The sequence below is a fragment of the Canis lupus genome, chromosome 22 (assembly GCF_048164855.1).
Source record: "Canis lupus baileyi chromosome 22, mCanLup2.hap1, whole genome shotgun sequence".
Lineage (NCBI taxonomy): Eukaryota > Metazoa > Chordata > Mammalia > Carnivora > Canidae > Canis > Canis lupus.
Window position 1 is genome coordinate 21,545,155 of NC_132859.1, and position 21,944 is coordinate 21,567,098.

Genomic DNA, 21,944 nt, shown 5'->3' on the forward strand with positions numbered 1-21,944 from the left:
TTTCTTTTTCAAGATAGTTTTGGCATTTAAATTTCATTTTAGAATTAATTTGTTTCTTCAGAAAACTTTTGGAATTTTGCCTAGGATTACTTTAAATCTGTACATCAGTTTGAGAAACTTGACACCTTAAGAGTGTTGAGGCTTATCTAAAAGAATTATCTCTCTCCACTCATTTAGGTCACCTTTAATTTTTTCTTAGCCATGTTTGGTAGTTTTGTGTAGAGGTCTTATATCTTTAGATTTATTTCTAGGTACTGATATGTTTCGATGCTACAGTTTTGATTTTTAAATTTTATTTTCCAGTTGCTAATATATAGAAATACAGTGCATTTTTTTTTATATTGGCCTTGTATTCTGAGACTTTGCTAAAGTCATGAATTGGTTTTAGTAGTTTTTTAGTAGATTTTATAGTGTTTTTTACACAAATAATCCTATCAGCTGTGAGTTTGAGTTCATCCACTCCAGTTTTTATGCTTTTTTGTCTTGTCCTTATACGTTGGTTAGGACCTCTAATTCAAGGTTGAATAGAAGTGGTGGAAGTAGACATCCTTGCCTTGTTTCTGATCTTAGAAATAAGAATTTGATAATTCACCATTGAGTATGATGCTAATTGCAGGGTTTTTTAAAAAAAATATTTTATTTAAATTCAGTTTGCCAACATGTAGTATAACACCCAGTGCTCATCCCATCAAATGTCCTCCTTAGTGCCCATCTGAGGGGTTTTTTATAGATGCTCTTTACCAGACTGAGAAAGTTTATGTCCATTCCTAGTTTGTGGACAGTTTTTGTCATTAATTTTACCAAGTGCTTTTTCCACATCTACTGAGATGATCCAGGTTTTTATCTTTTATTCCTTTAAGGTGATGAATTAATGATTTTTTTGAATTGGTGATTTTTCAAAATTAACTTCTCATATACACTTAATCATGATGTAATTATCCTTTGTGTATATTGCTGGCTTCAGTTTGCTAATATTTTACAGAAAATTTTATGTATATGTTCATGAAGGATGTCAGTCTGTAATTTTCTTATGTTTCTGTCTGGTTTTAATATCAATGTGATGCTGGCTTTATAAACTGAGTTAGGAAGTATTTTCTTTGACTATTTTCTGAAAGTTTATGCAAGGTTGATATTATATCTTCCTTAAATGTTTTATAGAATTCTTTTGGACCCAAGCTTTAGGGGGAGATTTTTTATTATTTGGATTTTTAACTTCTTGTCAGTTTTGGTAAATTGTGTTTTTTCTTTTTTTTTTTTAAATTTTTATTTATTTATGATAGTCACACAGAGAGAGAGAGAGAGGCAGAGACACAGGCAGAGGGAGAAGCAGGCTCCATGCACGGGGAGCCCGATGTGGGATTCGATTCCGGGTCTCCAGGATCGCGCCCTGGGCCAAAGGCAGGTGCTAAACCGCTGTGCCACCCAGGGATCCCTAACTTGTGTTTTTTCAAGGATTTTTCTAAGTTATTGAATTTATTGTCATAAAGTTGTTCATACTAAGTTGTTTTTAACATCTGTAGGATTTGTAGCAAAGTTCCTCTTCATTCTTAATATTGGTAATTTTCTCTTTTTTCTTAATCAGTCTTGCAAAGGATTTAATATTCATTTATCTTTTCAAATAATCATCTTTTGGCTTTATCCTTAACTTATAGTTAATTTCTTTATTATAACATTTGATGGAGAAGGTAGCCTTTATTATGTCTAGTTAGAATCCATTTTTTAAAAATGTGTATGGTCTAACTCATGATTAACATCGTGATTAATACCCTGATGGGTGTTAATCGTATGGAGGGGCTACCAGTTGTGGGGCGTCCCAATTGGGTGGTGGTTGGCAGCGGGAGCGATGAGGTAATTCATTCAAGGCAGAACAGAAGAGATAGAAGTTTATTGAATACATGCAAGGGGGACAGTGAGGGTCATGACAGCAAAACTGAAACTGTCTGCCAGGAGGCAGTGGTGAAGGGCCACCGTGATGAGGGCAGAGTGAGGAAATGTAGGGATATAAAGAATTTCCCTTTTTGATAATCTGAGGAACTGTACTGTGCCTGTTTGTAATTGGTCAGTTAGGGCCTATGTCTATTTTGAGGTAGGTCGCTTAATAAGCCTGTGTACTTTGAGCTAAGTGGTCTCTGTGGGCCCTTTTCCTTGCTTAAGTTTCCATTGCTCAAACCTGCTGCTTAAAAGAGCCTCGATAACCCCCTTGTTTCCTGTCCCATAATTATATTGTTCAAAGAATATCATAACCAAAGTAACATTAGTTCGCACCTTGGTGAGGTAGAGACTACACCAGGTGGAGTTGTCAAGAAAGGAAACTATTTTTGCAGCAAATAAGGAGATCACGGGGAATAACTTCTAAAGCCGTGACTCCCCAAGCAAGGGTGAATGGTTCCTTTTATTTGGGGTTAGGATGAATATTCAGAAAGGGCAGCTTTGTCATCACCTTGTGGAGGTGAGCTTAAAATTGTGACTGCACCTTAAGGAAACCTGCGTATACACACATTGCCTGTCTTGTTAATGAGGCTTGTGCCCATCCTGGGGTGAATTTTTAGCATTATAATGAGGTAAAAGTAACTGTCCCTTCGTGGCCACCTCCAATCTCTGCTGGTGTGAATTGGGGTTAAGCTCAACCTGGTCTGGGTGGTCTGGGCCTGCCAGAGCTTCCTTTGAGCAGTCATTTTTGCTTGAGGGGTAGTTTTGGTTTCCATCATGGGATGCTGTGCCCATGGCATTCTTTGCCTGAGTTAGAAGCTGGAATGAAGAGCTTAAAAATGTGGGAAAAGGTGGGCAATAGAGGTTAGGCTTTGGGAGTCCAGCTGGGGACAGAATAGCCACTCTAGATTTTTATGTTTTCTGAAATGATATTAGTCTCCAACTATGATTATGGATTTGTCTCTTTATTATTGATTTTTCCTGTTGTTTTTTGCTTTCTATATTTGGGATTCTTTTGTTAGTTACACAACTATAGCGTCCTGTGTTTTTTTTACTAATGCCTTTAATATAAAATCTTTTTACCTTGCTCTAGTTTATCTCATGTCAACACTGCTCATCTACTTTGTTTTTCTTCCTTTTTAAAAGTTTTGTTCCAGGTGTACTTCTTGTAAACAGCATCAGTCTCGACTAGAGTAAGACGTGACTTTTTTTTTTTTTTTATAAGCATGTTTAAGCAGTTTACAATTATTGTGATTGCTGATGTTTTCTTTGTTCCCAGCTTTCTTGTTGCGTTCCCCCCCCACCCTTTCTCTCACCTTCTTAATTTTGTTTTCCTTTTCCCCTTTCTCCAATACCACCAGTCCTCCCTCCCCATGTCTGCAGCGCTACCTGTCCTGCCAGCAGGGAGGGTCTTTTGTAGAAAACCCCAGAGTTTGTCCCATTGCATTTGGTACCTCTATAGGATAACTAAAGCAATGCCACCCAAAAAGTGCAGCTTTCCCCTAGGTAAGCCTCAAATCTCATTTCTGAATTAATGATTTTAGATTCAGTTGAGAAATGAGAAAATTAATTTTACGGGAGAAATGCCTGTAGCAGAGTTATTTGTTTCTATATCTTAGGAGGTGTAAGATCTCCATCTTGACCTCTGCATACCGCAGGTTTTCAGGCTTATGGTATAGATTCAGTAAATAGGAGATTGATATTTTGATTGGTTCAGCCTGTACCCTTTCCTTCCAATGTGTGGAATATATATGTTACACATCACTAGAGGGACACCTAGATACATCTTTAAATACCAGCAAATCAGTTGAAAGAAAGAAAGTAATTCTACTTTTATTCATTCAGTTCTTTTGGATTATCATGGAGAAAGCCTCCATTTGATTCTTATATCAAATACAGGTAGGACGAAAGGGAATGACAGAATTAAAGAACATGGTATGTTTGGAGGTTGGATGTGGCCTTAATAGAGAAGGTATGGGAGTGAATGAAATTTGGAAATTGCTTCTCTAGCACTTTTTAGGTGTCTGGTTATTTCTGCTTTATCTGCAGAACTGACTTGTTTAACATATGTTTACTGAGCATCAGCAGAGAATTGTCCTGAGAATATGGGGAAAGAACATGTGTTGATGTGGCAACTAGTGTGAGTGTATGATGGTAAATGCTGTCGGAGTGGCCAGGATGTACTTGCCTATGAGGCAAAGGAGAGATCATCTCTGGCCTTGGGTCAGACTAATATTTTCACGAAACTACATGTCTTTCTCCCTTTTATTTTGAACCTCTCTTCCTAAATCTACGTCAGTTTTGGGGGAAGAAGGGGCTCTTGTTTATAGGTATTACTCTGAGAAGGACTGTGTCTGAAAGGAGAAGTCACATTGGTCCTCAGAAGACAGAGTGGCTCCCAGAGTTCTAGATCTAGCATACCTGTGTTTAGCTGGATAACTAAATTGTTTAGAATCCCAAGTTCTTCATCTTTATTGATGATGGTGAAACCCAGAGTCCTACCTGATTCATTAGATAGCATATGTGAGAGACATTTGTGATGTACTTTCGTACATCCTATTTTCACTCTCAACTTGTATTTGAAATATTGGTGGTTAATGATTTTGAGTGCATTTTAGATATTTAATTCTTTTTTTCTCTTTTTTCCCCCTAGGTCTTGATGCAGAACTTTATTATGTGAGAAATGACCTTATTAGTCACTACGCTCTATCCTTTAACCTGTTAGTACCCAGTGAGACAAATTTCCTGCACTTCACTTGGCATGCAAAGTCTAAGGTAAGAGGGTGGTCAACCAAAGATGCCAAGACAGAACCACTCAGGCCCTCTACCTGAGGGATGGTCTGCCCTCTGTACAAAAGGGTCTGTGGCTGGTGGGTTGTAGCAGTACTGGGTCTTTTCAGATTTATATTTTAAGTCTTTAGCCTATTCTGTTAGACTTTCTCAAGTCCTTTAAAATGAAGGTAGCCATCATTTATTTATGTGACTAGCTAATGACAGAACATCCTTTCAGGCTTTTCAGGCAAGGATGCAGATCTGGTTTGAATAGGGAACAGTTGGATCTGCTAATGACTGCTGTTACTCTGAGCTGATAGGAGTGGTGGATAGGAAAATTGGTGAGATAGGTGTTTGGGGCATGTTTGATGTAATGGATACAGTTTTGCCATTTCTGGAGAAATGGTACAAGTGAGATACATCAGACACACGACACCCATGTGTGCTGTGGCTAAGCTCCTTTAACGGTAAGGAGCCTTCTGTCTGGCTACTTACTGATGAATTCTTCACACTTTCTCTAACTGACTGAACTCCATGAACATGGTAAGTTTTCTCACAAAGAGTGGGAGCTTGAGGGTAGAGCCCACCTCCTCCAGTCAACTTTAATTTCTTTTATTATCATTATATATAAACTGAAGAGGATTTTATTTGGGAAATAAAAATAGTTTTAATACTAAAATCTCTTCTAGAGTTTTTTTTTTTTAAGTATTGTAAATTGTTGTCTGTCCTGATATTTGTTGCAAGTCATTTAAATTTGATGACTTTAATATAGATCTTTTTTTTTTTAAACTTTATTTATTCATGAGAGACACAGAGAGAGAGAGGCAGAGACACGGGCAGAGGGAGAAGCAGGCTCCATGCAGGGAGCCCGACGTGGGACTCGATCCCGGGTCTCCAGGATCAGACTGAAGGCGGCACTAAACCGCTGAGCCACCCGGGCTGCCCCTAGATCATTTTATCTACTTAGAAAACAGTAATGAGTATTAGGAAACTTCAAGTATTCATAGAATTACTTTAAAAACTGTTGAGACTTTGTTTAGGTCTAAACCCCAAAATAATCATTGTTTATAGTTTGGTATACTTCAAACTCAGTTTTCTTTTTTTATGTTTTAAACAAAAAAGGGGAATTTATTCCCCTTACCTATTACTGTTTCCTGGCATCTTTCCATGTCTCTACTTATATATCTAACTTATTCTCTTTAATGGCAATATAGTATGATACTGTATGGATGTATGATTATTTTTTAAGTGCCTCATTGACACATGAATTTTTGATAGCATTTCACTATTTCAAACAATGCATCCTTTTATTGTTAGAGATAGTTTTCTTCACTTCATCTGGTAGGCAAGATCCATGGTACAGAGATAGCGAAAACAATTGGTAGTTCATATTTGTTGCTGTTTTTACCTTTGTTATTGATGAATATAGAAACATAGAAATATATGTGTGCATATGTGTACTTGGGTGTATGTATATATGTGTGTACATTGAGAAGTTTTTGTGCACTTGTGGCATTATTTTTGAATTGTAAGTTATTGCCAAGTTGTGAAATGGCAGAGTCAGAGTGTGAATGTTTAAAATTTTGGTTGGACATTGTCAAATTATTTCTCCCTTCCTCTTCCAAGATGGTGCCAATGAACTAACATTCCTTACCAACCAAGTGAATAGGAGTGCTTATTTCTTCAGTTCACTACTTAACACAAAATATTTTAAGTATAGTTGTTTGCTAACCAGATGAGCAAAAATGATTATGTAACTGTCCATATTTTCATATTATTACGGTTGACCCTTGAGTAATGTGAGGGTTATGGGGCATGCATGTCCCCCTGCAGTTGAAAATCCATTTATAACTTTTGACTCCCTCAAAGTATAATTACTGATTGTCAATTTTTTTTATTAAAGATTTATTTATTCATGAGACACAGAGAGAGAGAGAGAGAGAGAGAGAGGCAGAGACACAGGTAGAGGTAGAAGCAGGCTCCCTGCAGGGAACCCGATGTGGGACTTGATCCAGATTCCAGCATCATGCCCTGAGCCGAAGGCAGAGGCCCAACCCCTGAGCCACCCAGGCATCCCACTAATGGTCAATTAATGCATATTTTATGTGTTATATGTATTATATGCTGTAATTCTTACACTAAAGTAAGCTAGAGAAAAGAAAAATCATAAGGAAGAGAAAGAAAATCATAAGGAAGAGAAAATCCATTATAGTATATACAGTATATACAGTATTACACTATAAAAAAATTCATGTAAGTGGTCTTGTTCAGTTCAAAAACCATATTGTTCAAGGATCAGCTATATATATATATATACACATATATATATATATATACTGAAGCATACATTTAGAGAAATGTGTACTGAATGTATACTAAATGCATACTGAAGCATACATTTAGAGAAACATTATATACACATATACAAACAGGCATTAAAATAGAGCTACAGTAGTGCAATTAATGTTGACTTAGCTTGGATTCTGGGTAAAACATATATGCCTTGTCATCTGGAGCACTTTGACTATCCAACATTGTTACCTTGGGATATCCAGATACGGGGCTGCTTTTTTAGTGGTGGATTATCTCTTTAGGGTAAAAACTGCAAAACAGAGGTCAAGAAAGAAAATTCATGTGAAATAATTAAGAACATTTAAGAACATTGGCCACAGGTAAAAGAACATTTATCAACCTTCACTTGGTTGGTAAGGAATAATGGCAACATTATTGCCAAAGTAAATGGTAGAAATGATTCAGAAAAGGTTCATATGAGACATTTTCATCTGAGGTTCATCAGTATCAGTGAGTAGGACCTGAACTCTTCAAGGAAACTATGCTAACACATTTTTCAGTATTCTTACATAATATTATATGACCTTACTACTTAGGGATCAGGGTAACTTTTAATTTTGATATAATTTCAAATGTAAAGAAAAATTATAGTAGTACAAAGAATTCTCCTACATCCTTCATCCAGATTCACTGGTTGTTATTAGTTTTCTTCCTGTGCTTGCTTTATCATTCATTCTTTCTCCCCACCCTCATGCACGCATACTTTTTTCTTGAACTATATGAAAGTGAATTGCAAGCATCCTGTCCCTTTAGCCTTAAATACATCAATATATATTTTCTAAGAATAAGGGCATTCTTTACATAACCAGAGTACAATAATCAAAATGAAGAAACTTAACATTTATACAATACTATTATCTAATGTACAGGACTCACATTTCATCAGTTATCCTGATGATGATCTTTATAGTTCTTTTTTTCATCTGATTTAGAATCATACATGCAGTTGGGTGATGAAACTTTAGTCCTCTGTTAATCTGGAACATTTCTTTGGCCTTTCTTTGTGTGTCTTGACCATGACATTTTTGAAATGTCAGTTTTTTTGTAGAATGTTCCTCAATTTGAATTGTCTGAGGTTTCCTCATGATTATCTCAGGAACGTCTCCTTGCTAGTAACACCCAAAAATACTGTCCTTCAGAGTGCACATGATGTTAACTTGTCCCATTACTGGTGATCTCTGATCACTCAGTTCACCAAGTTTCTCCACTGTAAAGGATTCTTCTTTCTAATGAATAAGAAATTGTGGGGAGATTTTGTGAATTACATTTTCAAAATATTCCTTATCATGCTTTCAACTACTAGTGTTTGCCTCTATGTTTAGAATTAGTTCTCACTTTTTAGCCAGTGCTGTCAAAGAGAATAGTATGTTCCCTCTCATTGGAAGAGGTCATCTCTACATTGGGTAAATATTTGGTGGGCATGTTGTAGAGGGAATGGGAATTTAAGCATTTGTGGAGTAATTGGTCTTTCATTTTAAGTTCCCTTGCAACTCTGAGTGTTTCTGTGAACATCTTTCAGGCAGAGAAACTTCTTATGTTCTCCAAAAAATTGATAATCTTTTGTAACTTTTCCTACTTTTAATGTTGATAAATATAAAAACAATACATGTATTTTGAAGTAGTGAAAAATCTAATGAAATAGTAGAGAATCTTCTGTAGTACTCTACTGACCTTGAATAGGGTATGATTATGTCTGGGCTCAGAAAAAATAATGATATATCATGAGAATGGTTCTTGGGCATGTATATGGGTAGGATTTGTGAATAAAAAGGCAGTGTGGCATGTGGCAGTTAGAACTGAACAGAATTAAACCTTCCCCTAAAATACATTCCCTTTTTAAAATATACATACATCGGATGTTTTTATTTGGAGTGAGTTTCAGGGATCTGATATTGCTGATAATGGATGTCTGAAGAATTTTAGGAGCCTGTCACAGGAAGAAGTTGGAGTGGAGGAGAGTAGAGAGAGGAAAGGGTTCAGATAAATATATACATTTGAATGGGAAGTAGCACTGGCCTGGGCACATGTTGGGTCAAGAGGAGCCCTGCTATTGCTCTAGGTCCTTCCATATTCTTCATGAATAATTTCTGAATTACTTCAGTGGCAGGTTTTAAATACCATCATTATTGCACATTTGAGCTACCATTGCTAGTATGATATTCCTGGTGAGGCAGAAAGAAGTTCTCTGACTTGTTGGAGGGCATCACCACTATTACACATCTAAGCCAGAATCCTAGAAGGGCCCCTATACTTCTCCTACATTTGCCAAGTCTAGTTGATTGTCTCTCATAATTATACTTTGAGTTCATCTTCTACCTCTCTCTGGACATAATATGCCATCTGTAGTTTAAGCCTTAGTTTTTTCTTAACAAGATATGGAAATAGTTTTATAACTGGTCTCCTTGCCTCGGGACTAACTGCTTGCTGCATTGCTGCCCCACCTCACCGCTTAATCTCTGCTCCCAAAAACTGCTCTAGGGCTCTCAGTTGCCACCAGAATAAATTTCTGATTTCTTAGGAAGTCTGTATGATCTTGTCTCTGCCTTTCTTTTCTACTTTCTCTTCAGCTAGTTGTTTAGTCTCGTTTTGTTTGACAATTTTTTGAATGCCTTGGACTCTGTTACATTGCTGCCATTGGCAGTGCTAGAAATGCCCCTTCCCTATTGACTCCTGTTCATCTTATAAATCTCAAACCTGGTATCACCTCTCTTTTGGCTGTGCCAGGTGTTCCTTTCTGTACTGTGGCACCCTTCTCTTTTCTCCCTCATCACCATTGTCATACTCTTAATATCATATGGTTGATCTTCCTTTCTATCTCCCTCTTAGATGCAAAGCCTTTCAAAGGAAGGAACTCCTTTTCGTCTTTGTGTTCCCTGTGCCTGGTATATAGCACAGTGTACTATACCGGGTACCTGGTACTTAGTTATAGGTGCTCTTTTACTGACTACAGAAGAGATGGAAGAAGATGGTGGAAGCCACAGGGCACAGCTCAACATACAGGGATCTTCTGAGTGGTTAGAGCTCTTTAAAGTTGGAATGTGGTGAACTTCCTGTTTCTAGAAGTGTGAAACATAAGTTGGGTACACTTGACACTGGTTGTCCACCTGGGATTTGTCAGGTATTTCACTGTGAATAAACTTATAAATTGGAAGAAATGAATGGGATTCATAGCTAAACTAATTTCACAAGTTCATCTGTAATAGGATTTAGAATTAGGGGAAAGTAATCATCTTCTATCTTAAAAGGTTTTACAATAAAAAACTAAGGAATATGTGTGTGTTAATCCAGTTTCAGGCTTTGGCTACCATTGCAACCCCTAATTCCAGTATTAGGTTATAATCTCTTTGGTAATTGTAGCACAGTTGAGTAATTGAACTTTGCTTATTTTAAAAATTAATCTTTTGAGCATTCAACATATGCTCAACACTCAAAAGGCATAAGGGATATACAGTGAAAAATAAGTCCCCTATACTTTCCTAGTACCATCCCCAATCAATCTAGACACTGAGTTGCCCTTCCAATGGCAACCACTGTTACTTGATTCCTGTCTCCCATTCTAAAGCTAGTCTGTACATGGATAAGCATCTGTGTGTGTGTGTGTGTATTTTAACAAGTAATATACTGCATACTTTGTGCAGTTTGCAGAGCACTGAATATATATTGGTAAAGGGTTTATAGAGTTGAATGCTTTCTCTTTCAAATCACTGAAAAATACATTATATGGTTGCAGTTTGGTTTACTGATCAGTTAGTTATTATGAGGGAAAAAAAAATAAGATCCAGATTTGGGAAGGGACTTGCTCAAGGTAATAGTAGAAGCAGAAGACATAGGTGGTAGAGGTGACTTGAAATGGGAAAGTCACACAAGGGGGCAAGAGAGACCTGGCTTCTTTACCTGAGAAGACACAGGATTCTTCACCTGATCATTTTGGCTCTAGGATGCAGTCATGAACTTTCTGGAGGAAGGCCACACCTCCTAAGCTCTAACTATTTATCAGAAATTCTCAGTTCTTACTTTTTTAAGGTATGCCAGGAGGTAAATAAAATGTTTGCTTCCAGAGATCTCCAGGCTCTCCTTGATATGCCCATTCACACTGTAGATATTTTAACATTGGTTTTCATGTATCAAAGCTTTTTGCTAATAGTGCTGTTTGTCAGTGTTTACTTGGTTGTTTTGTCTTGCCAAATAGACTGTGGTCTTCTCAGAAGTGAAGCTGTATCTTATTCTTGACATCTGTTGAGTAGTAGTTAAATACCATTGGTTAATTGCATTTCCAGGTGGGATGAGAACTCTGGTATTTCTTTTCTTTCACAAGACCACATGGTCAGAAAAGCAAAAACTGCTGGGTGGTTTTAACAAAGAATTAGTTTCTTCTATATTCCAGAACATTCTCTGATATCTGGGGGAAAAGCATGCCACTGCATCTGTTAAATGTCAGTAGATATTTTAGATAGCTGGAAGGCAAAAATATACCAGAGTGTAGCAGAATACTCCCCCAACTCCCGTCCACTCTGTAGCTGTTCTCTGGTTTCAGGAATTCTTCATCATTGTCAGGAGGGTCTGCAGGGAACTTGTCCAGAGTTCCTACAGTATCTCCTGCAGAGTGGGATTTCCGTGAAGAAGGCAGCACTTTTGGTAAATTCAGAGAAATTAAAAGACTGTACGGCTGTAGGAAAATGTATTCACTTTAAATCTGTACTGTGTTCCAGAAGGAAATGGCTTTACTCATCAGCTGCCTATTTGGAATTGCCATTTGTTTCCAAGTAAGGGAAGATTACAAAAATGTTTATTTTTTAGCTTATTCAAATATTTATATTTTCTCTAGCTTCTTTTCCGAAATATTTTGGCTTACTCTTTTCTGATAAACAACTGCTGTTCAGATTTCCTTTGTTCCATTAGGTTGTGAATGTTAGCTTTAGAACGGATCTGTTTTTTCAGAGGATCATGGGCAAGTGAGACTCCACATAGATCGATACATGGCAGAGTAAAGAAAATTGTACTGTGACAACTGGCAGTTTGTTCTCTGACCCCCAAAACTACAATTTAAAAATTAATATTCTAAGAATTTCAGAGAGAGAAGAGAATGTCTTGTGAACATCTCGCATGTTTAGATAGTCCCTCAGAAAGGGAGCCAGCAAAGGGCAGGCTTCTTTCTGTACTTTCATACTCCTTATTCCTCTAGGTTGCTTTTATAGTCAAAAGGTCAGCCTTCTCAAACCTCCCACCCAGCCCCTTCACCACCTCTCTCCAGCTCCATTTATAAGCTCATTTCCCTCCCCTTTGCATTTCTGAGATACTTGGATGCTCGTCTTGTCCCCTGCCTTCTGCATTGCAGTTAAGGCTTTTGACCCCATTTGCCATTCTCTGCTTTCCTAGAAATTCTGGTCTCTGGTTAGCTCTGCGTCTGCTTACAATAACTGAGACCTAGAATAAAAGAGCCAACAGGTGTGGGGAAACATACATTTGTCTTTGAATCTGTTAAGTTTTGAGAGCTGTAAGATTTATAATATACTTATGTTTAGTAAGTAATTTGGCATATGGGAGAGATTGAAGGTATAGGAGAGTGAGACCAGTGAATGATAAGAGATCCCATTGGTGGTGAAAATGGGCTAGAACCTTGTATAGTAGGAGAAGAGGATATCTTTCCTTGGGACCGTAGTACAGAGGTTAAGTGCTCTAACATCTGAAAACAATGACTTCAAAATGGGGTTCCTGTGGGCTAGCAGAAGATGATGAGGACATTGTCTGAAGAGTGAGGAAGTGAGGAGGGCAGCAGATGGTGATGTCCTGTGACATTTGGAATGAGTAGACTAGGGAGGGAGAGGAATCTGTGAGGAAAGGCTTGCTGACAGCATTAAGGGCCTACCTACCCTGAGCCTGGAAGTCATCTTTGTGTAGAAGCACCCTTCTCTCCAGGGATGTGATTTCCTCCAGCAGTGCTGAGCAGCAGTAGAATGAGAGGTTAGGGTGCTGGTATGGCCCCCTGAGGGTATGGAGGGGAGTGAACCAATTGAGGGTACCAATATGACTGTCAGTAACATAGTCGTCTCTGGGGCACAGGCTCTGGGAAAGTGAAACCAAGTCACAGAACTGGTTTTGTAGGAATCAAAGTTAGTGATGGGATCTTTGATAGGGTAGGATTTGTGCATTTGTTTTGGTTTTGGCGTAATTCTTTATCATTTAGCAATACTGAATACTTAATATTGAAGCTACCAGGAAGATGGCATGAGACAAAGTGAGCCAAGGGCCAAGGCCTCTGCAAAGTTTTTGTTTGTTGTTGATGTTGATGGTATGAGAAACAGCCATCGTGAGCTTCGGGATATAGAGGATTTTGCACAAGGGAGGAATGTCTAGAGAGGACCTAATGATCCTAAAAGAATGCTGACCCTGCTGCCTAGGCCCTGGGGGTTAGGTATTGTAAGAACTGACTGATAGGCAGGGGAAGAGATGACTTCTGAGGAAAGCCAGGTTGCAGGAGAAGGTGGGGAAGACAGTTGTGAAAAGCTTAAGCATGTAGTAGGCTGTTTAGAATAGTGGGGGTCCCAAAATGGGGAACAGAACAGAGGGCTGCAGCAATGTCCTTAGCACAGCACAGAAGGCTTGTATCAGAATCTCTAGGGTCAGTAGTTAGCTGGTGCTTATGGGGAAATGCAGTGGGGCAGTAGGATAGTTATTCTGGAATGATGCCACCGGGGTCTGTGTTTACCAGGGGCCCTGTGCCAGACTGACAGATGTGTTGTATTAAGTATCCTATTTGATCCTTGTAATGTGTTGTGTTAGCCTCATTTTTCAAAAACTGAAACTCAGAAAAGTTAATAATTTACCTAAGGATCACAGTCTCATGGTTCCAGTCTACTTCTTGGTTAATTTCTTTCCTTCCCTTCCCTTCCCTTCCCTTCCCTTCCCTTCCCTTCCCTTCCCTTCCCTTCCCTTCCCTTCCCTTCCCTCCCCTCCCCTCCCCTCCCCTCCCCTCCCCTCCCCTCCCCTCCCCTCCCCTCCCCTCCCCTCCCCTCCCCTCCCCTTCCCTTTCCTCCCCTTTCCTTTCCTCCCCTTTCCTTTCCTCCCCTTTCCTTCCCTCCCCTTCCCTTCCCTCCCCTTCCCTTCCCTCCCCTTCCCTTCCCTTCTCTTCTCCTTCCTTCCTTCCTTCCTTCCTTCCTTCCTTCCTTCCTTCCTTCCTTCCTTCCTTCCTTCCTTCTTCCTTTCCTTCCTCCCTCCCTCCCTCCCTCCTTCCCTCTTTCCTTTCCTTTCCTTTTTCCTTTTTTCCTTTCCTTTTTCCTGACCTGACCTGACCTGACCTGACACAGAGAGAGAGGCAGAGACATAGGCAGCGGGAGAAGCAGGCTCCATGCAGGAGCCTGATGCGGAACTTGATCCCGGGATTCCAGGATCACGCCCTGAGCCAGAGGCAGATGCCCAACTGCTGAGCCACTCAGACGTCCCCTTGCTTAATTTCTTTTGTGCACTTGCCCTTCGTGTATTGTCCTGTTCAAAGATAGTAGGAATATAGGAATATAGCTAATGTATTCTCTTAGTCAATGAGTATGGCTGCTTGCTCCTTGGCCCACACTTAGCCAGGCTGCTCTAGCACCCCCTGGTGGCATTGACAGTATTGCAGCATGCTAAGGTAAGTGAACACTGACAAGCCCAAAAGTACCACTAAGTCAGTGATATGCAGCAGCAAAAACATTTTCTTTGTCATGAACATAGCACTTACCAGATACAGACTTTAACAGTTGTTTGTATATGTATCTTAACTGTGAAGTAATACTATGATATTTGTATACCCCTAACAGTGTTCAGGGACATTCGAGTATGAAAGTGTGAAAAGAGATCCATAGGGAGAGTTAAATTCATTGGCATGATACTTACCATGGGTAGACAGACACCCTTTGCCCCAGACAGTCCCTTTTCTCATAAGCTAGGATGATACTCTCTTCCTGTTTACTTTAATCTTTATTACGTCCCATTTCATTGGCTTTTTTCATTAGCATACAAACACATTATAATACCTCCCATTGAAGAAAGAAAGAAAAGCCTCAGAATCTGTCTCCTCATCCCTCCAACCTGGCTCCATTTTTCCTAGTTAAGTTTCTTAAAGAATGGTTTCCTAAACCTCTTTTCTACCCCTCTTTTCCCATCCCACTGCCCCCTTGGCTTCTTCCAATTCTGGCTCTTCACCAAAACCACCCTTGTGACCACTAGATGGGAGAGAAGTATCATTTTTATCAAGACCCCTGCAGGCTATACAACGAGTGATATGAAATATAAAGCTTCATTAAAGGGGACAGCCCCGGTGACGCAGCAGTTTAGCGCCGCCTGCAGCCCAGGGTGTGATCCTGGAGACCCTGGATCGAGTCCCACGTCGGGCTCTCTGGATGGAGCCTGCTTCTCCCTCTGCCTGTGTCTCTGCCTCTCATTCTCTCTGTGTGTCTCTATGAATAAATAAATAAAATCTTTAAAAAAAATAAATAAAGCTTCATTAAAGGTCTTGAAGGTGGCAGCTATTCCAAATTTCAGCTATTGTTTTACGGTTTGAGCTATTTCTTCCATGACCATCAGTCTAATGATAGGGCTGTATTTATTGATGCTGGTTGGTTATGTTAAGCCACCTATGTAGGCCAGGTATTGATAGTTAATATTGCTGTCGATAGTTAATATTGGTGTTCTAGTGATATCTTCATAATCACCTCTTTTTCTTTCTGGATTCTTAATTACTTGAGAAGTAGATTCAGAAATTAGATGGGTTTCCAAACATAAACTTTATGGTGAAAGCTGGGCTAGAGTCATTCTATGAGAAGTTTGTGCTTTGTAATCTGCTTGTGGAGTGAGTGGATCTGTAGATCAGATTTTCATCCACTAGCCACATGGAAGCCCTCAGACCTGGCATTTATCAATCAGAGAAGACATTGGTGACTAGTCAGTGGTCTGTAAATTACACATGTCAACAACTTGGCTCTTCATATCTGTCTCTCCAGGGCCTGTCAGTGGCTGTGTAGTTCTCAGCAAGATTTCTGAATCTTAGAATACAGGTTTTACAGGAGAGTGGTGGTACTGTTCTGGACATGAAATAGAGAGTGGTTTACTGAGTTGAATTTTTATCCAGTTGAAATTCCTAGGACCGTTTCTAGCAATTTGGATTTTTTTATAGGTAGATTATTTGTACATATGAAAGGCTCATGCATTTACTAGTTAATGAGCTAATCAGTGAAGTCAGACTGTGTCCTTTCTGTTATCACAGATTCAGTTTGTTTATGTCTATATTTTACAGGTTGAATATAAGCTGGGATTCCAAGTAGACAATTTTGTGGCTATGGACATGCCCCAGGTCAACATTTCTGCTCAGGGGGAAGTTCCACGCACTTTATCAGGTGAGTCTGAAAGAATTAACATTCTGTTTTCAGTTGTGTTCCCCATGTCCAAAAAAGAATAGTTTTTTTTTTTAAATTTTTTTATTGGAGTTCAATTTGTCAACATATAGCATAACACCCAGTGCTCATCCCACCAAGTGCCCCCCTCAGTGCCCATCACCCAGTCACCCGAACCCCCTGCCTACCTCCCCTTCCACTACCCCTTGTTCACAAAAAAGAATAGTTTAATAATTGATGTGTAGTGTATCTTAGTTGATAGGCATAAGATGTGTAAGTACTTTTAAAAATCGGATTATTTACACTGTGTTTTAAACCATTCCCTCTTCCATCCCTTCCAGAACTGTCTGTGCTCACTTCTTGTCTCCTTTTCTGCATTGCTGGCCTTGGCCTCCACGTGTGTCTCTGTGTCTGGTCTCGTTCCTCTGACTAATTCCTACACCGTGGCCTGGATCATCACTGAACATTCATATCTGACCAAATGACACCAGGTCCATTAGGGCCTCCTACCCCCATCAACTGCATACATTGTAGACTCTCCAGCCGTGTGCTGTATGTTTATCATCTGCCTGTCTGGCCTTGTTGCTGCATTTGCCCCAGCATTCCAGTGGTACCATACTACATGAAGTTTTGACATCCTTGCCTTTGCATGTGTTGGTCTGTGTATATGAAACTGCCTTTTCCTCTTTTCTGCTTATAAACTCTAATTCGTACTAAAGATTCTTCGAGATTCAGTATCTGCACTGTCCTTTTCTTGCTTCCTTCTGTCCAGTTGTTAACTCTTTCTTCTGCTTCCTATCCTGTAGGATCTTGTAATTTGACTGTTTTTGAACTAATTATGTTATCTTGTAATTCTTTGTGCTTGTCTCTCCTTGCTGGCCTGTGGCTACCTACCCTGAGCGCTGGAGCTGTCTTTTTTAGCTATCTGCCCTTGTTGCCTAGCACAGCATCTGCACAGGATAGTCATGTAATACATGTCTGACCAAATGATTAAAGGGTTATATTTACCCAAATTTAACGCCTGTTGAGTCAGCCTTTTGAGAAAGGCTCCTGAAGATATGAGATTTTAAGAAAGGCAAAACAAACTTCTTAAAACTTGAAAGCATCAGCTGTGTACTTTTCACAATATAGCAGTATTGTAGAACTCTTCTTGGCAGTCTTAACCATTGTTATTAGTGACATACATTAAGCTTTAGGAAAGCATAGGGGGCTTCCTCTTTTTTATGAGTCAATAAAGAAATTCAGAAATGCCCATATTTTTCATATACTCATACAGATGATAGAATGATACTCTAAATTTGTAAAAAAAAAAAAGAATCTTAAACTGAAAGATTAAAAAAAAATGATGTGCACCCATGTCTGTTCTCTTGTTGCTATAGTAATTGTTTAAAGCAAGTTTCTGTTTAGAAAGGTTTTTATACTGTTAGATTCATAGTTACTTAATCTATCAGGTTTATCACTTTACAGCTTTATATTTAATCTCTTAATTAAGAGCAATACATAATTACATTTTGGTATAGTGAATTGTTTTTCCTTTTTATCAAGTAATCATTCTTATGCTGAAGTGACTGGTAAGGTAGCAGGGTTTGCCTTTTCTGTAGCTTTAGTATATAATAATAAGAGGACTTATGAGACAAAGTGATCTATTAAAAATCATGAGCAAAAAAAAAAAAATCATGAGCAAAAGTTGAAAGTAGGGACGCCTGGGTGGCTCAGCAGTTGAGTGTCTGCCTTTGGCTTGGTGTGATCCTGGAGTTCTGGGATTGAGTCCCACATCGGGCTCCCTGCATGGAGCCTGCTTTTCCCTCTGCCTATATCTCTGCCTTTCTCTTTCTGTGTCTCTCATGAATAAATAAATAAAATCTTTTTTAAAAAGTTGACAGTAATCTTTTCCTTTATGTCTTGGTTTGTTCTTTAATGCTAACTTTTATATCTATAATGGATGAAAAAACATTAATGTCTAAAGCTGTGTAGTTTGAAGGTAAGTTCTTTGAAAATTTTTGTTTAGTGTTATGTAAATATTATTTTTAGTTTTAGGCAACAAAGAATTCTATAATACTAGAATGTTGATTTTTAGAAAATTAAAATATCTTTTCTTTTTTGTTTTTTAAACAGTGTTTCGGGTCGAGCTTTCCTGTACTGGCAAAGTAGATTCTGAGGTTATGATACTAATGCAGCTCAACTTGACAGTAAATTCTTCAAAAAACTTTACAGTCTTAAACTTTAAGCGAAGGAAAATGTGCTACAAAAGTAAGGAATTTATTTACCAAAGTTTGTTTTATATAGATGTGATAAGGTCAAAAATAAGTTTTGTCATTTTTCTACAGATTTGTGACCAAATCTTGATAATAGTTGCAAGTGAGAAAAAAAAGCACTAACAGATGAAATTCTAAGATAATCACCAAGTAGCCTGTTGTCAGGAATCTCCCTCAGGCTCTGCAGTCTCAAAATCTTTTATCAGAATTGCTAGGGTGTTTTCCATTAGGGATGTGAAATAGTACTCAAGTGGCTGGTCACATGATTCTGATAAGGGCCCCTAGTGTTGACTGTGTTTTCCTTATGGAGGTGGTGTTGCACAGAAGCATTACCTGGGGCCAGATAGACTGGGCTTGATATGGAGACAAGTTATTTAACCTAAGTTTCAGCTTTTTCATTTGTAAACAGGGCATAATAAACTTTTAAACTCCTTTAAATTTTCTTTTAGACTAATTGAATCAGACCTAAATCTCAGAATACCATGTGTGAGTACTTAATAGATGTTACTAGCTTTGGTTTTGAATAATCAGTTACTCAAGAAATTACAGTGGCTATGAGAATTCCTAGCACATAGGCTGTAGATGAAAGAATTTTAGAGTTCTCCTTAAAGGTTATCTAGTTCAACTTATTTTAAGTTGCACAAAGGTAAAATGATCTGAATTTGCACCGTCACTTTGGTTACTATCTAAGATAGGGAAAATAAAACCTTCTAAACTTATTGAGTGCGTACCATTGAATTCAGGTAACCTTTACAATGACTCTAGGTAGCAGTTCCCTCATTACTTCCATTTTCTCAGAGGGAAGCTGAGGCTGAGTGCATCTGACCAACTTGCCAAGGTCAGACAGGCAGGTGGTGCAGCTGGATGCAAACTGGTGCTCTTAGCTCCATTGTTAAACTCTCTCTTAACACATTTCCTAATTGAAGTTAGTGCTGAGTATTATGAAAGTACCTGAGGTCAGCAAGTGAGTTATAATGGCTGATGTCCAGATACATGCCAATAAAAAAACTGTACTGCATTAGAATGGACATTTTTTTAAATGGAAAGTTAGCAAGCACCTTTTAGCTCTAGTGTTTTGATATATTTTTCAGTTCTAGTATATTCAGTTATGTACCTAACTTTCATGTAATTTTAGAGCCAGAGTTGACTTTAGAGTCTCTCTAGTTCAACCTAGTCATTATATAATTGATATGAGGAGAGTGGGCCCAGAGAGACCACCTAAGCTGGCACAGCCAGTGAAGAGTGTCGAAAGCCTGGTTCCTGATCCCTAAAAAGAGGCTATGGCGGTACCATGGTCTAATGTCTAAAGGCAGGATGATGGCCAAATGTGATGTGATCGATGGAACCCACCCCTGTTAGTTAGCTGCTGAGTTTAATGATCAGCTGACATTCAGAATGATCCCATACTTTCTCTGTTTTCTATAATGTGTGTGTGAAAATTAACACTAAAATACAGCTGGTATAATTTTGATTCTGTTTTAGACCTAATATAGTGCCACCCTTTCCATTTGGTCGTCATACTTCTGGCCACCCCAATCATCCAGTTCATGACTCTTACTTTAATATGTCATCCTAATGCGTCTGTCTAAAAAATGTGTTTTTTACTCTACTACATTTAAAAAATTGCAACAGAAAACATCTGTCCTATATCGAATATTAATCGGTGTTACTGGCAAGAAAATATTCCTTTATGTGTGAGTGGGGACTGCTTGATTAGATATTTTTCGTTACTTAAGAACTCCTTAGAGCCTTTATACTCTGCTAATGTGAATTATGTGTCTCCACAGAGGTTAAAATATTTCTTTTCCCCAAACTTCTAGACCACAGAAACCCTTTTTCATTGAACATCTATAAGCAACACCCATAGACTAGGGATTGGTGATTATAGTGATCATTATCAGAGTAGCAACATAGTATTTATTATCTTGCAACAAATACCTTGTTACTTAGTTCAGGCAGTGTTCTAATAAAACACAAAACTATGTTAGAGAAAAACTCAGAAAAATGTGATTAAGGTATTTAAGGATTTACATGGAAAAGGAAGAATTTCTAAAATGTCTTTTTCTTTTTTTTTTTAATTCAGAACTTGAAGAAGTTAAAACTTCAGCCTTGGACAAAAACACTAGCAGAACTATTTGTAAGTGTTACTGTTACCTTTTTCAATCTCCAGGGAAGAAAAATGGCTGATTGCAAATGCACATTATTGTATGACTTGAAGGTCTTGTAGTGTCCAGTTTGTCAAAAGATAAGTGAGGTCTTGCTATTTATTTCACTGATGTATTGTAGATTGGTATATATAGAGTCAGGTGAAATGATTAGAATATTGAAATTTTTGTGAAGCAAAACTCATACATATTTTATAACATGATCTATAAGCAAGAATTTATATCACATCATTTTGAATGGTTATAATTAAAGTATGAAAATGAAAACATGTATAAGATCCTTATCTCAATAGCAGAAGTTTAGAAAGTCTGATTTTTGGCTTGGACTGGTTAATTTCATCCAGCTGAAAAGTAAGGATACTTAAGATACTTATTTAAACCTACAGAGCAGAAACTCAAAAGTAAATTTTTATTTTTTTGGTAATGGTTATGTTTAAATGGTGTAACTTAGACTTCTTTTTTCCTTTTCTGATATGGATGCATCATTGAGTCTTATACTTCTTTTTTTTTTAATATTTTATTTTATTCATAAGAGAGACAGAGAGAGGCAGAGACATAGGCAGAGGGAGAAGCAGGCTCCCTGCAAGGAGCCCGATGTGGGACTCGATCCCAGATCCCGGGATCAGAACCTGAGCCAAAGGCAGACACTCAACCGCTGTGCCACCCAGGCATCCTGAGTCTTATACTTCTTGAGATACTTTTAATAGCACTATATTAAAAGGATATTAGATTCTCTTCATAGAAGTAAACTTAAAATTTGTGACTGGAGAATTTCAAATCTGCAAAAGATGACAGAGTGCACTGATGACACTGCATATGACCATTACCCTACTTCAGTAATAACGTTTTGCCAGTGTTGTTCCATTGATTTCTTCCTCCTTTTTTGGATGGATAGGTGGGTGGGGAGGGGTAGAGTATTTTAAAGCACAATCCAAGCATCCTTTCATCCATAAATATTCCAGTATGAATTTCTTTTTAAAAAGATAATTAAGGGGCGCCTGGGTGGTTCAGTCTGTTAAGTGTCTGCCTTGGGCTCAGGTTAGGATCTTGGCCCACACTGGGCTCCCAGCTCTGCAGGGAGCCTACTTTCCCTTTCCTTTTGCTCC

General features: G+C 38.4%; 1 protein-coding gene across 5 annotated transcripts in view; it reads left to right on the forward strand.

Moving 5' to 3' along the window:
• Positions 1–21,944, forward strand: part of RYK (receptor like tyrosine kinase) — an 88,781-nt gene that overhangs the window by 26,750 nt on the left and 40,087 nt on the right. For 3 of the 5 annotated variants that reach the window (XM_072792674.1, XM_072792675.1, XM_072792676.1), the window contains exons 2-5: positions 4,583–4,704; positions 16,322–16,421; positions 18,534–18,668; positions 20,757–20,810. In XM_072792674.1, coding sequence (XP_072648775.1) covers positions 4,583–4,704; positions 16,322–16,421; positions 18,534–18,668; positions 20,757–20,810 — 411 coding nt within the window. Of the gene's footprint in view, positions 1–3,389; positions 3,436–4,582; positions 4,705–16,321; positions 16,422–18,533; positions 18,669–20,756; positions 20,811–21,944 lie in introns of those variants that run through there. The other 2 variants (XM_072792672.1, XM_072792673.1) reach the window with 1 other exon arrangement.